The sequence below is a fragment of the Argentina silus genome, assembly GCF_951799395.1.
Source record: "Argentina silus genome assembly, chromosome: 2".
In the NCBI taxonomy this organism is placed as follows: domain Eukaryota; kingdom Metazoa; phylum Chordata; class Actinopteri; order Argentiniformes; family Argentinidae; genus Argentina; species Argentina silus.
Window position 1 is genome coordinate 24,706,756 of NC_139656.1, and position 12,452 is coordinate 24,719,207.

Here is a 12,452-nt window from a genome sequence, read left to right on the forward strand (position 1 = left end):
AAAACATGTTTTCCTCAGACCTCTGCATCCTTTGGGCCTTCTCTGCCTGAGGGTATAAAACCCACACAAAGCCACAAGTTGACAAATCGCAAGTTTATCATCAATACCGGTTGCCTCAAGAAAATTACTGGGAAACATAATTGTACGGTTGCGTACGGTTTATGTATCCCTCTATGGCACTGTGGTGGTAGTCACCTGATGAGAGTCATTAAAGTGAATCAGCTCTATGCTGGCCCTGGGAGCTTAGTCACGGCATGCCTGCTTAAATAGAATGGAAGCAGGCAATGTCTATTGTCTGGGGTGGAGGCTCTACGTATGAAAACTTACAAAACAATTAGCAGCTCAATTTGTCTCCACAGCTGCTGCTCTGTACTCGCATACACACACACACACACACACACGAACACACATGCTTTGAAACAATGAGAAACTCCCAAACATTACCCGTGGTGATTACTATGCTACAGACATACACAAACACCCATACATCTCCAAAACAATTAGCAAACACAGTGTGGTGTGGCAGTGACGGGTGTTTCAATAATCTCATTCCATTCTACCAACCGATTTAGATCTTAAAAGAGTACCGCAAACACATTCTGGTCTACCGTAGGAAATGAGTACAGAACAATCCACCCCATCCTCCTACCCTGAACACACACACACACACACACACACACACACACACACACACACACACACACACACACACACACACACACACACACACACACACACACACACACACACACACACACACACACAGACAGCCTCTCACCTTCCTCCAGCGTCCTCGCCACCTTCACCTCGCTGTCTGCGCCCTGGAATTCATCGAAGAAGGGACGCACTTTGAACTCATAGGTGACGCCCTTCTTCAGCTGTGGTACCACCGTGCCACCTTCTCCCGGGGTCCGCACCTCCAACACACCCCACTGGCCCCCAGGCTGGCCCAGCTCAGCGGAGGCTCTGAACATCACCTTGTAGCCCTGGATGTACGGAGACTGCTGCTCCACCTAGTGGCAGAGAATGGGAGGGGTCGAGCGTTTCATGAAGAGGGTACGACTGAAGCCAGATGCTCGCTGATGAAGTCATGCATCGATTCGAACAGGGAAAATGTGAAGTGTGTTTGTATCGTTTCGTTGACTAAACTTCTTTCCGTTGTAATTCCCTCCCCATTTGAATGTGACTAGAGAGAGAACTCCTAGTCTGTTTGGTTGCCAGTTTATTCAGTTGCCATAACCATTCATATTAAATTGGGTAGAGTCCAACCAAAACAACATTATAGAAAATCCAGGGAAAGGCAATAAATCTATGGTGTCAATGTCGATGCCAATAGAGCAGCAGGATAGAATACAGAGCACTCCGATGTTAGCCTAGCGAACTGTGTGAAGTAAAACGCTGTGTCCAAAAGCAGTGTGCGTTTGGTGAGGCAGGACTCTAAATATTCTGCATGCGTTAGGCTAGTACTGCAACTACAGACTCTGAACATCCTCTCGGAGAGGTCTGTTACCCTGGTGCCTATGGGGAGATCTTAGGTTACAAGATCCCCCCCCCCCCCTTCATCTCTCAGTGCTCTGAGAAAAACCACAGCATGAGGTCATCACTAGCCACCAGTTTCCTGAGAGCCTGGGACTGGTTAAGACACTGCTAGGAGGGCACTGCTAACTAGCACTCCGAGAAAACACGGGCCTATAGAGTTCAGCCTCTTAGAAACGGCTCAGGAAGTTTTACAAGCACTTTATTATTGACTTCTTCAAATGGCCATAACCCATAACAGTGGGTTATGAACCGTTTCAAAAGATTTATTCGCTCCTCTGTACAGTGGTGCTATGAATCCTTCTCTGTCCCGAGAAGCGGGTAGTCGTCGTCTAAAGAAACCCAGTCAACTTCCACATATTGTAGGCTGGGCCACGGAGAGCCCGTTCCCGACTAGCTTTGGCCCCGCTCGGCTAAACTATTTACATTCAAGCTCTGTGTTTACGACTGTACCTCTGACATATGCACACGTCAGCTCATTCATCAATGGGGACTCACCCCTTAGCCCCTTCGTGGGGGAGAGGGAGAGGGAGAAACGCATCAGAATGTATAAATGTCCTCTCTCATAGGCTCTGACAGAAACTCTTTCTGTCAGCACAGGTGGTCTTGATTAGGGCAATAGTTCCACATCCGACCAAAGAGCTCTAGACAGCTGGCCTTCCAGCCAGAGTCATGTTCTGTGTCTACACACTCAACTCTCTATGCATTGTACCGATTTCATCGTCAAACATATTTATTATTGGATTTGTAGAGCATATTCATGGATAGTATTTCAATTTCTTTCGAGTTTTATTTGTATAAACCAAAGCATTAACCCCAAAAAGGAGATATATGTATTTATAGCACTAGCATCTATTATATACATATAATGTACAGTATACAGTACCAGTCAAAAGTTTGGACACACCTTCTCATTCAATGGTTTTTCTTTATTTTTTATTATTTTCTACATTGTACGGTTCCATATATATATATATATATATAAAGAGAGAGAGAGAGAGATACATGTTTTACATAGTCTTTAAACAGGTTTTGAGGGGTCTACTCACTGTCCACTGTACTCTGATGGAGGAGGAGGAGAGGATGGTGGGGTTGTGCAGATGGACCACCACATCTCCCAGCTCCCTCTGGATCTGACGGTGGTCCACACCCTGGATGGTGGGTGGGGTGTCTGTGGACACAGAGATGGGAAAAGGGGTTCAAAACTAGCTTACCTACTCCCAGCCAAAGATGGTGAAGGAGGTTAGGTCACTGTCAGTCACTCCAGCTCCACTGAACTGCATTCTCTGTCCTTGATGATGAGTGTTGAAAAGCTGGTCAAGAGTTGAGGACTGTGCTTACCTTGTGTCCTGACTGCGTCAGTGATGGGGCTGGGGTCACTGAGGCCATAGGCGTTGGCTGCTCGAACCAGGAACAGGTAGACAGCACCAGGCTTCAGGTTCTTCAGGAGGAAGGTCTCCGTCTTCACGTGGTCAGCCAGAGTCACCCAGCTACTCCTGGACGTGTGGCTGCACGGAGGAAGGGAGGGACAACCATAACACAACTTACAATAAGGCAAGGTCTCACAAGTACATGGTAGACATACTGTAGACACAGTCAATATGACGAGACACACATATCTTCCTTTCTTGGTTTACCTGAACGCCTCGATGACATAGGAGGTGGGTGTGGCCCCGGCGTTGGGGTTGGGCTTCCAGGACAGTGTGACGGAGGTCCGGCTGACGTCCGTCACCTCTGGTTTGGACGGGGCGCTGGGGATCAGGTTAGGGTCTGTGGGGCGGCCTGGCTGGACCACCACTCCAAACTCTGCCAGGAAAAATCCGAAAATCAACTACGACCTCGGCTCAACAAGCTACAGTATAATACACACGAACCAAACATGTATTCACACTCACACATCAGCTTTGAGAGCAAGACAAAACTGAGTCAGTTATTTTCCTTATTTGATAAACCTTTTCTCTCGCTCTATCCCTCTATCACTCTCTCTCCCCTCCTTCCAGCTCTGTCACCCACCTTCCACCTCCAGGTAAGCCCTCCAAGATGCCTCTCCGCTGGGGCTGGACGCAACGCAGGTGTAGAAGCCGGTATCACCCAGCTGAAGAGCAGATGGACAGACAGACAGACAGACACCCAGACAGACAGACACACAGACAGACACACAGACAGACACACGGACAGACAGACAGACACACAAACAGACAGACAGATGGACAGACGGATGGACAGACAGACAGACAGACAGACAGACAGGTAGACAGGCAGATAGACAGACAGACAGACAGACAGATAGACAGACACAGACACACAGACAGACAGAGATAGAGACAGAGACACACAGACACAGATAGACAGACACACAGGCAGACAGACACACAGACACACAGACACACAGACAGGTTAGTGTGGTCGGGTGGGCTTTGTGGGAGACTTTGTGGTTGTGAGGCTGTGATGTGTCACACTGCCCCCTACCTTTGCGTAGCGGATCTGCAGCGCTCCCGTGTCCATCTGGGAGACGCGGGAGTCCTGGGGGGAGACCACGGTCCCGTCCTTCTTCCAGTGGACCGATGGAGAGGGGGTTCCTGTTGCTAGGCAACCCAGGACCACCGTGCTGTCCACAGGTACGGTCTGATTGGCCGGGCCTTGTCTGATCACAGGAGGCGGGCGGTCGGATACCACTATTAAAAAAAAAAAGGTATAACACCCGTTAAAAATATTGAAATGAAAAAGCTCAGCTGATCTCAACTGATATCGACAAATACATTAAAGAAAGAATAGAAGGGATACAAGGGGAGAGAAAAAGGGCAGACAGTGAAAATGAAGGACATGTGAGATGTGAAAGATATTGGAGAAAATTGGTACGAAGAGAAGACAACAATAGAGGGTGAGTAGCCCCCCTGACCGCCCCCCACCTGCCCCGCTAGCCCCCCCCCCCCCCCCCCAGGCCCAGTTAACTGGCTTAATCATAGGGTGGAGTAGGAGCTTCAGGAGCTGTCATCATCCAGAGCAACCACAGCAGCCCCCAACTAATAACAAATCCCATTAAGATACCAGGCCTCACTCTCCACTTCACAGACCAGTACGTGGAAATGTGGGTGGAAAAAAAGCTCTCCAAAAATCAGCGAGAGAGAGAAAAAAGATAATGGAAACACCTTGAAAAACCGCCGTAGGTAATGGCACCAAGTTATTTCCATACAAATACCCCACTCTGACTGTGGGGGAGGAGAGGAGAGGGGGAGGGGGGGGGGGGGGGGTATATTCGCCCAGACAGAATATAAGGGACAGGAGAGTGAGAGGAGGAGGGCTTCGTAGATTAAATCCAACATGCTACATCCTTGTTTCATTTCCATTAAGTGTAATTGAGTGTACATTAAGTGGGTGACTCTCATTTCCGCGGCTGCAGAAAGGATTACCATTACCATATGATTACTCATAACCAATGAGCTGCTCCCGCCCAAGTCAGCGCACAGACACCGAATGCCTGTAGGCAATTATGTTAATTAAGTTAATATATGTACATAGTGAAGACGCATGCGCACACACACACACACACACACACACACCCACACTCACACACACTTGTGCACACCCACACCCACACTCATGCACACCCACAGACACACTCATGCACACCCACACACACACTTGTGGACACACACACACACACACACACACACACACACACACTCACACACAGGTCAGTTTATTGGGTCGCAGTAGACATTGCTGGTAGTGCTAGTAATGTAATTACTGTTGTAGGCCTTAAAGCCAGATTCAACATTTTAATTTGTTTTTTTAATAACTGATGCAATTATCAGTATTATCATTATTAGGTTCACCAGCATGACATATGGGAGGGGGACGCAGCAAGGTGTCTATGGCTGTGTGTGAGTGTGTGTGTGTGTGTGTGTGTGTGTGTGTGTGTTTTGGGGGAGGGTTCAATTCGGGGGGGGGGGGGTTCAATTGGGAATGAGGGAAGAGGAGGAGGGGAGGCCTCTGTGCACTCGGTCGCCATGGGAACGGGTGGTTTGCAGCTCCAAATGCCTGCAGCTGAGGGTTCCTGAATTCACTCCAACAACAATTAGTAACCAAGGCCAACTACAGTACAAAACACTGAACCAGAAAGGAGAGCTGGGCACCTCGCCAGTCTACAGCCAAGGCCAATCTGCCATACAGCCAGTCAGCCAAGGAGCAACTAGTAACACAGATACATAACTGTAGCAGGGCTTGTTTAGTCATAACAGAAACAGGAGCTTAGAACAGAGACCTCTACAGTATGCATCCTCCGTCAAAAGCTGCACTAATTCTTCAACTTAGGCATGCAGGGAGGAAAAAAAAAAAAAAACACAAACCACACAACGAAGAGACTTCAGCTTGGTTATTCGTAAACCTTGCCGTGCATCAAAAAAAAGCTTCGCTCCCAGTGGTGCCGTCACAGTTATGATATCTGTTTGGAGGTGTTACACACAGCAGAAGTAACCCCCCCTCTCTCTCTCCCCCCCTCCTCCTCCTCCTCCTCCTCCTCCCCCCTGTCCTCCCTTCTCCTCCCCCCTTCCCTCACTCACTATCAGTGACCTCCAGCAGGGCCTTGGTGATGACGCTGCCTGCGATGTTGAGCGCTTGGCAGCTGTAGTAACCGGCGTCGGAGCGCTGGGAGTCTGCGATGGTCAGGCTGCCCGTCTGGGACACGGAGAGGCGGCTGAAGGGCTGCGGGGGCTGGTAGGAGAACAGCAGGCTCTGGAGGACAGAGCGACACAGGATAAAGGCCTTTATCAACAGAGAATGGCACTATAGCACCAACAATAGGTGTTAAGGAGACCATACAGTGCGTTTAAGAGATTGTAAAGAACGCACAGTGACTGAATGAACACCGGGTTGCCTTGTCAAGGAAACCTACAGGACTGACATGCTGCACATCTTTAAGAATGTAATGATTATGCTAAACGAACGACAAAACATGGTTACTGTCACTTCAGATGTACCGTATTCTATTCTATTCTATATTCTAAAGGGTTTTATTGTCATGACGGCAATCATTGTATTGGAGTGATGTCTTTTTTTTGTGAATGAGACTCTTCACGAGACTGTGAATGAGACTCTTGTACGTCTGTTCGTTGGTACGGGAAGAGAAAACCTCAGGCTATTTGACTGACCTCGCTCCCCTCTCTCTGCCAGAAGATAGCAGGCTGAGGGTTGCCTGTGGCCTCACACTGGAAGGTGACCGTTCGCCCCACCGCCACCACCTGGTTCCTGGGGCGCATGGCGAACGCCGGAGGCGCTGCACGGGTGGACAGATATCCCACGGTTAAAACACACACACACACACACACACACACACACAGGATCAGAACATAAACAACTGAACTGACTAAATGTGTCAAATAAATAGCATCAAACAATGGTTAAAATCACAAACACACAGAGAGATTATTATAATATCTTATTATAATTTTTTTTTTTTATTATCTTATTATAGTTGCCTATGACAACAACTACTGAGATGTGAATACTTATTGGTTGATGGATGGAAGAAGAATGATTATGGGATGGGCTCTTACCAGTGAGGACTACAAGAGAAAAGACACAAACACAAAAGCAGAGGATGAATAATGGAACACACACACATGCAATGAGACAATGATGAGTCATATCAGTTAAACATTTCCTATGACACGTTGGTGAATGTATACATGAAGGAAGGGAAGCCACACCGTTTCTTTAAAAGGTACTTTTAGTGCATAGTCAGGGGCTCCACATGATATGAGGGGATATGAGGGAAGGTCTGTTGACTGTGGATGGTCTCAGGAGTGGTGGTGGTGGTGGTGGTGTGGGGGAGGGGGAGGGGGAGGGGGCTCATCTGTGTTTACTGGGAGTCTGGTGTTACACACATCCCCCTTCACTGTGCGGACAATGTGGGGACATACACATGCACGCACAGACACACACACACACGCACGCGCGCGCGCACGCACACACACACAACACACACACACACACACACACACACACACACACACAGTCTAACAGACAGAAGCACAGAGGGTCATGACAGAGAGCCAGATAGGAACAGACAGCGGACCCAGACATGGCAAGGGGCATGAAGGAGATTGTCGCTGTTGTTGTTGTTGTTGTTGTTGTTGTTGTTGGATCTGGCTACAATGCCCTCTGAACCCTCTCACCCCTACTCCTGACAGCCATGTTTTCGAAGCTGGGAGACACTTGATGAATATGTGTCCATGCATGGACATCAAAAGAGCCACAGGCCATCTCCTAGCATGCTGTGCTGCGGCAGGGGAAGCAGAGCATCTCTTCCTGCCCCCTGCCTGAGTGTGTTGAGCTCAGTCCAGACCCTCTCCATGGGCTTCCACCCAGCTAGCTACATAACGGGGCTCGCACCATATTTCATACAGCCCTTATGTAACCATTTCCATTGACTGAATATGCACCTGGAGAATGCCACATTTCCTTCACAGTGTTTGTGTGTGTGTGTGGGAGGGGGGGGGGGGTATTTAGTGCCCATAATTTTTACATTTTTCACTAACCTGTCTGTCTAATTCAATTTATGTGGAGTTATATGGGAAACTAATAAATCAAAAGCAGCACAAATCTTGGGAGGAAAACATTTCCTTGGCGAGAACACACACACACGCACACACATGCACGCACGCACGCACGCACGCACGCACGCACGCACGCACGCACGCACACACAGAAACACAGAAACACACTCACATAACAGTGGTGCAAGTGTTCGAATGGTTCGGTGTCATGCTGCTAGGTCCGCACTGAAAGCCAAGGTCGTGACCCCTGACATGTAGTGTGTGTTTTATGGAGGGAGCCGGGGCCGGGGGCATGAATCCCCCCCTGGCAGGTTTATGGGGTGAGAGGAGGGGGTGATGAGGGGACACATGAGCTCTTGTGTTTGGCCAGCAGAATGGGCCAGTTAAGAGGTGAAGGTGGAAAGGTAAGACAGAGGTGTGTGTGTGTGTGTGTGTGTGTGTGTGCGTGCGTGCGTGCATGCGTGCGTGCATGTGTACCGTACGTATGAGTGTGTGTGTGTGTGTGTGTGTGTGTGTGTGTGTGTGTGTGTGTGCGTACATGCTTTTGTGTGTGTATATGTTGTGGAGAGGTCGCTGGGACAAAGGCAAAGGCTGTTCTGAACCCTATGAGACCCACTGGACCTGTTGACTCAAAGGTGTGAAAAACCTTGCAACGGGGAGTGTTGGGTTGAGTTACGAGGCCTGCCCGGCCTGCGGCGTGTTTGGACAGAGTTACGACCCCCCAGTGAAGACATAAACTGGTAGGGGAGTGAGGGAGGGGGGAGGAAGGGGAGGGCTACATGGACTCTCTAATTTTAGTTCCATGTGTTGGATTAACTAACACAGACACTCTGAGACGGGAGCCCTCTCTCACTCCCTGGACTGAAGGGCTTCATATCTCCTCTGTTAAAGCTGTGGCACAGTAGTAGTAGTCTTATAGTGGCCATAAAGGAACATGAACACTGTATAGGCCAGGGGAGGAGGAAGAGGAGGAGAGAGAGAGAGAGAGAGAGAGAGAGAGTGGGGGGAGAGATGGAGAGAGAGAGAGAGAGAGAGAGAGAGAGAGTGGGGGGGAGAGATGGAGAGAGAGAGAGAGAGAGAGAGAGAGAGAGAGAGAGGTAAATGGTTGAGGGAGAGGGATTGCTCGCTGGATAAAGGATAAATCACCCTCAAATGCAGAAGAATTAAGACTTGGCTTTGAGGAAAAACGATTGTAACCCAGATGACTGTAATTACTGTAAAATGACTGAAAAGGTAATCTATGGTGTTGGTGCTATAGATGTGATTAAGGACCTGAGTTACAGTGTTGGGTGATGGAAAAAGCGCCTTAAGGGAAAAAGAGAAGAAAACCCATAAAGATTTGGAGAAAGCCCTGTGTAGGTTTCTGTGTGTAGGTCTCTGTGTGTAGGTCTCTGTGTGTAGGTTTCTGTGTTTGGAATGAAAGCAGCTGGAGTGAGCGAGTGAGTGAGTGAGTGAGTGAGGGAGGGAGGGAGGGAGGGAGGGAGGGAGGGAGGAGGGGGGCCCTCTGACATGTTTGGATTTCCACTGTTGATTGGATGTGGCCCTGACTGCACCAATCACAAGGCCTTGTTTGTTTCCTTACAATGAAGGAAACAAATGTCTTTATCTCTCTTCCTGCCTCATTGGATCTGTTCAAACACAGCAAGGACATGAGGATGTTTGGGTTTCAGCCAGAACACTGAGACACCATGGAAGCTGGTTTAATTTCTCTTTGTCAATCAAAATGTACGCTTTAGGGAGAGTACTCTATCCTTATTGAGCATTTGTGTAAACATAACAATACAACAGTTAAAAATCAATAGAATTGCAGATAAACTGGAGTAAAACAACCATTATTGCATCAATAGTCTGAATACATTTGACAAAGATTGAGAATTGAGAATCCAAAAATCGACATTTTACAGCCAATTAAAACACAGAGCAAACTATATTATAGGGATTTGAAGGAATTTATGAAAAGTAAAGTCTTCTGTAAAATCAATAGCACAACCCCCCCCCCCCCCCCCCCCTTCTCTCTCTCCCTCCATCCCTCCCTCCTTATCATGGTGATCTGAACCCTCAAGTATCTCCCCAGATGAGATAATGTGTTTGTCAGACTGTGCTGTTGTTATGTCTCATTTCCTTCAGGGGAGATTTGTCCTCCCCCTGTTCCCTCCCTCCCTCCCTCCCTCCTTCCTCCCTCCCTCTCCCCTCTACTCTCTACCGCTGGCTGCTGACACCAAGCATCACAGGTAGGAGAATTGTTAGAGAGAGGAAGGAGAGAAAAGGTTACACAATACATTTTGACAGCTCTGCTCTCCCTCCAATTAAGCCAATTGTATACTCATCTGTTATCTGTTCTTCCTGTCCTCCACTAAGACCCTAAATTAGCCCTGGTGCCCCTGTTTTCCCAAGTCTGGAGTAGACTGGCTAATTGGAACCATGTCATTTCCCAGCGTGGGACAGACTCAACCTTGTCTTTAATTAAGACATGCTCATCCTGACTGTCTGTCTCAGCCTCCGTGTCACCGGGGCACTGGGTGCTGGGAACTGTGCGTGTGTGTCTGTGTGTGTGTGTCTGTGTGTGTGTGAGCGCGTGTGTGTGTCTGGTGGGGTGTTACTACTCATTTCCTGCCCTTCTCCATGCTTGCTGGGGGGTCGTTGTGGCAGGGCAGGGCAACCCTCACAGATTAGCCCACTTCCTGTTGCGTCATCAACACTGCCATCATGTGACTCGTTCTCATCTCATTCTCTGCTCCAGTAATGGGTTACAATGAGACTAGAGCAGTGGGCCATATATGGCAACAGGGCTAGTAGTACTATAGCCCTGATTACTGCTAAACTGATATGAAAACAACCCAATATTGATACAGCAAATACCTCCCAGATAACACCAGCCCATAAACTGACTCTGTTATCCTGGGAACCCGCTGGTCACATGAGTGAAAAATGATACGACTCTGCATGCAACAACAACAACAACAACAAGGCTGGAGATCAGTGGCTGATACTCAGTGGTGTGGCTACACAGGGTTTAGGTAAGAGATCCAACTGATCTGAGAACAGCTGTCTATGTGACACTTTCTCTCCATGAATGTGTGAGAGGAACAGCTGCACCAGTCTAGGTCTCGTCCACTCATAGAGAGTTTAACAGCAGGTGTGAGGGTTGGGGTTATGGGGTTGGGGTTATGGGGTTAGGGTTGGGGTTAGGATTAGGGTTATGGGGTTGTACCGACCGTGTACGGTGAGGGAGGCAGACGCCTCGGCCGCCCCAACCATGTTCTCTACCACACACGTGTAGGAGCCTTCGTCTGATGGGGTCACGCCACGCACGCTCAGGGTGTGGTCTTCAAGGATCTCATATCTGCGGCCACACACGCACGCACAGAAACACACACACACACACACACACACACACACACACACAGGAGAAGACAGGAGAGAGGTTTAACATGTGTGTAAGTGAGAGAAGGAGTATAAGGGGTTTCTATGGTCTCGCTCCCTTACCTCCCCTTGGGCAGGTCAGCATCCTCTTTCCTCCAGCGGACTGTGGGGACAGGATCCCCCCGGGCCTCACAGCGGAACTCCACACTCTCGTCAGCCAGGACCACCACACTACTGGGCCTCTTCACAAACCCCGGGCTCTCTGCATGGGGGAACACGGTCATCGTCCTCATCATCATCATCATCATCATCATTGTCATAATCATCATCATCATCCTCATCATCATCCTCATCCTCATCATTGTCATCATTATGATCATCTTCATCCTCATCATCATTATCATCAACAACAACATTCTAATGCACACACTAAGGTGTACTTTGTCATCTGCAGAAAGCACATAAACACATTGCCTTTCTCAATCTCACTCCATTTCTCTGGGTTTCTATTTTGGCTTTATTCCTGCTGGTTCACATTAGCTGCATTGAAATCCTATCACACACTTTTGAAGTTTAACTGAAATCGCAGCTTTGGTCTTTAACACACATCCTCGAGAAGCTGCGGTAATACAAAGATATAAGATATGAGGCGCATCAAAATGGCATTAGCCACCCCTAATCCCCTCTCCTAGGAACGGATGTAACACACCCTAATTCACCCCCCGTGGTCTCAACCCTTATTTTGAAAGCTCTATAGAGTGATAAATTCCATATTTCAGCTTATTTGCACGTTAAACATTTACTTTTTTCCCCTTTTCTTATTTATGACATGAATACAACACAATAAATCCACTTAGAACTTTGAGGGCTTGTTAAAACCAAACCATTTTATACACATGGGTCCCCAAAGCACATTTTAACAGATCTGTTTCTTCAATCAGCGGTATTATTCTATTAGTCCTAAATGTTTTCACTCGGCATTATAAATGTGTGTGC

At 48.2% G+C, this 12,452-nt stretch overlaps 1 protein-coding gene across 1 annotated transcript in view; it reads right to left on the reverse strand.

The window, feature by feature from the left end:
* The window catches only part of LOC310824976 (roundabout homolog 1-like), a gene marked incomplete at its 5' end in the record, with an annotated part of 127,997 nt that overhangs the window by 11,426 nt on the left and 104,119 nt on the right, over positions 1-12,452 (reverse strand). Inside the window, 10 exons of the mRNA XM_083697354.1 lie at positions 779-1,013; positions 2,586-2,707; positions 2,878-3,044; positions 3,174-3,342; positions 3,550-3,631; positions 4,006-4,211; positions 6,099-6,270; positions 6,687-6,811; positions 11,309-11,436; positions 11,580-11,718. Of these exons, the coding sequence (XP_083553480.1) occupies positions 779-1,013; positions 2,586-2,707; positions 2,878-3,044; positions 3,174-3,342; positions 3,550-3,631; positions 4,006-4,211; positions 6,099-6,270; positions 6,687-6,811; positions 11,309-11,436; positions 11,580-11,718 (1,545 nt within the window). The remainder of the gene's footprint in view (positions 1-778; positions 1,014-2,585; positions 2,708-2,877; positions 3,045-3,173; positions 3,343-3,549; positions 3,632-4,005; positions 4,212-6,098; positions 6,271-6,686; positions 6,812-11,308; positions 11,437-11,579; positions 11,719-12,452) is intronic.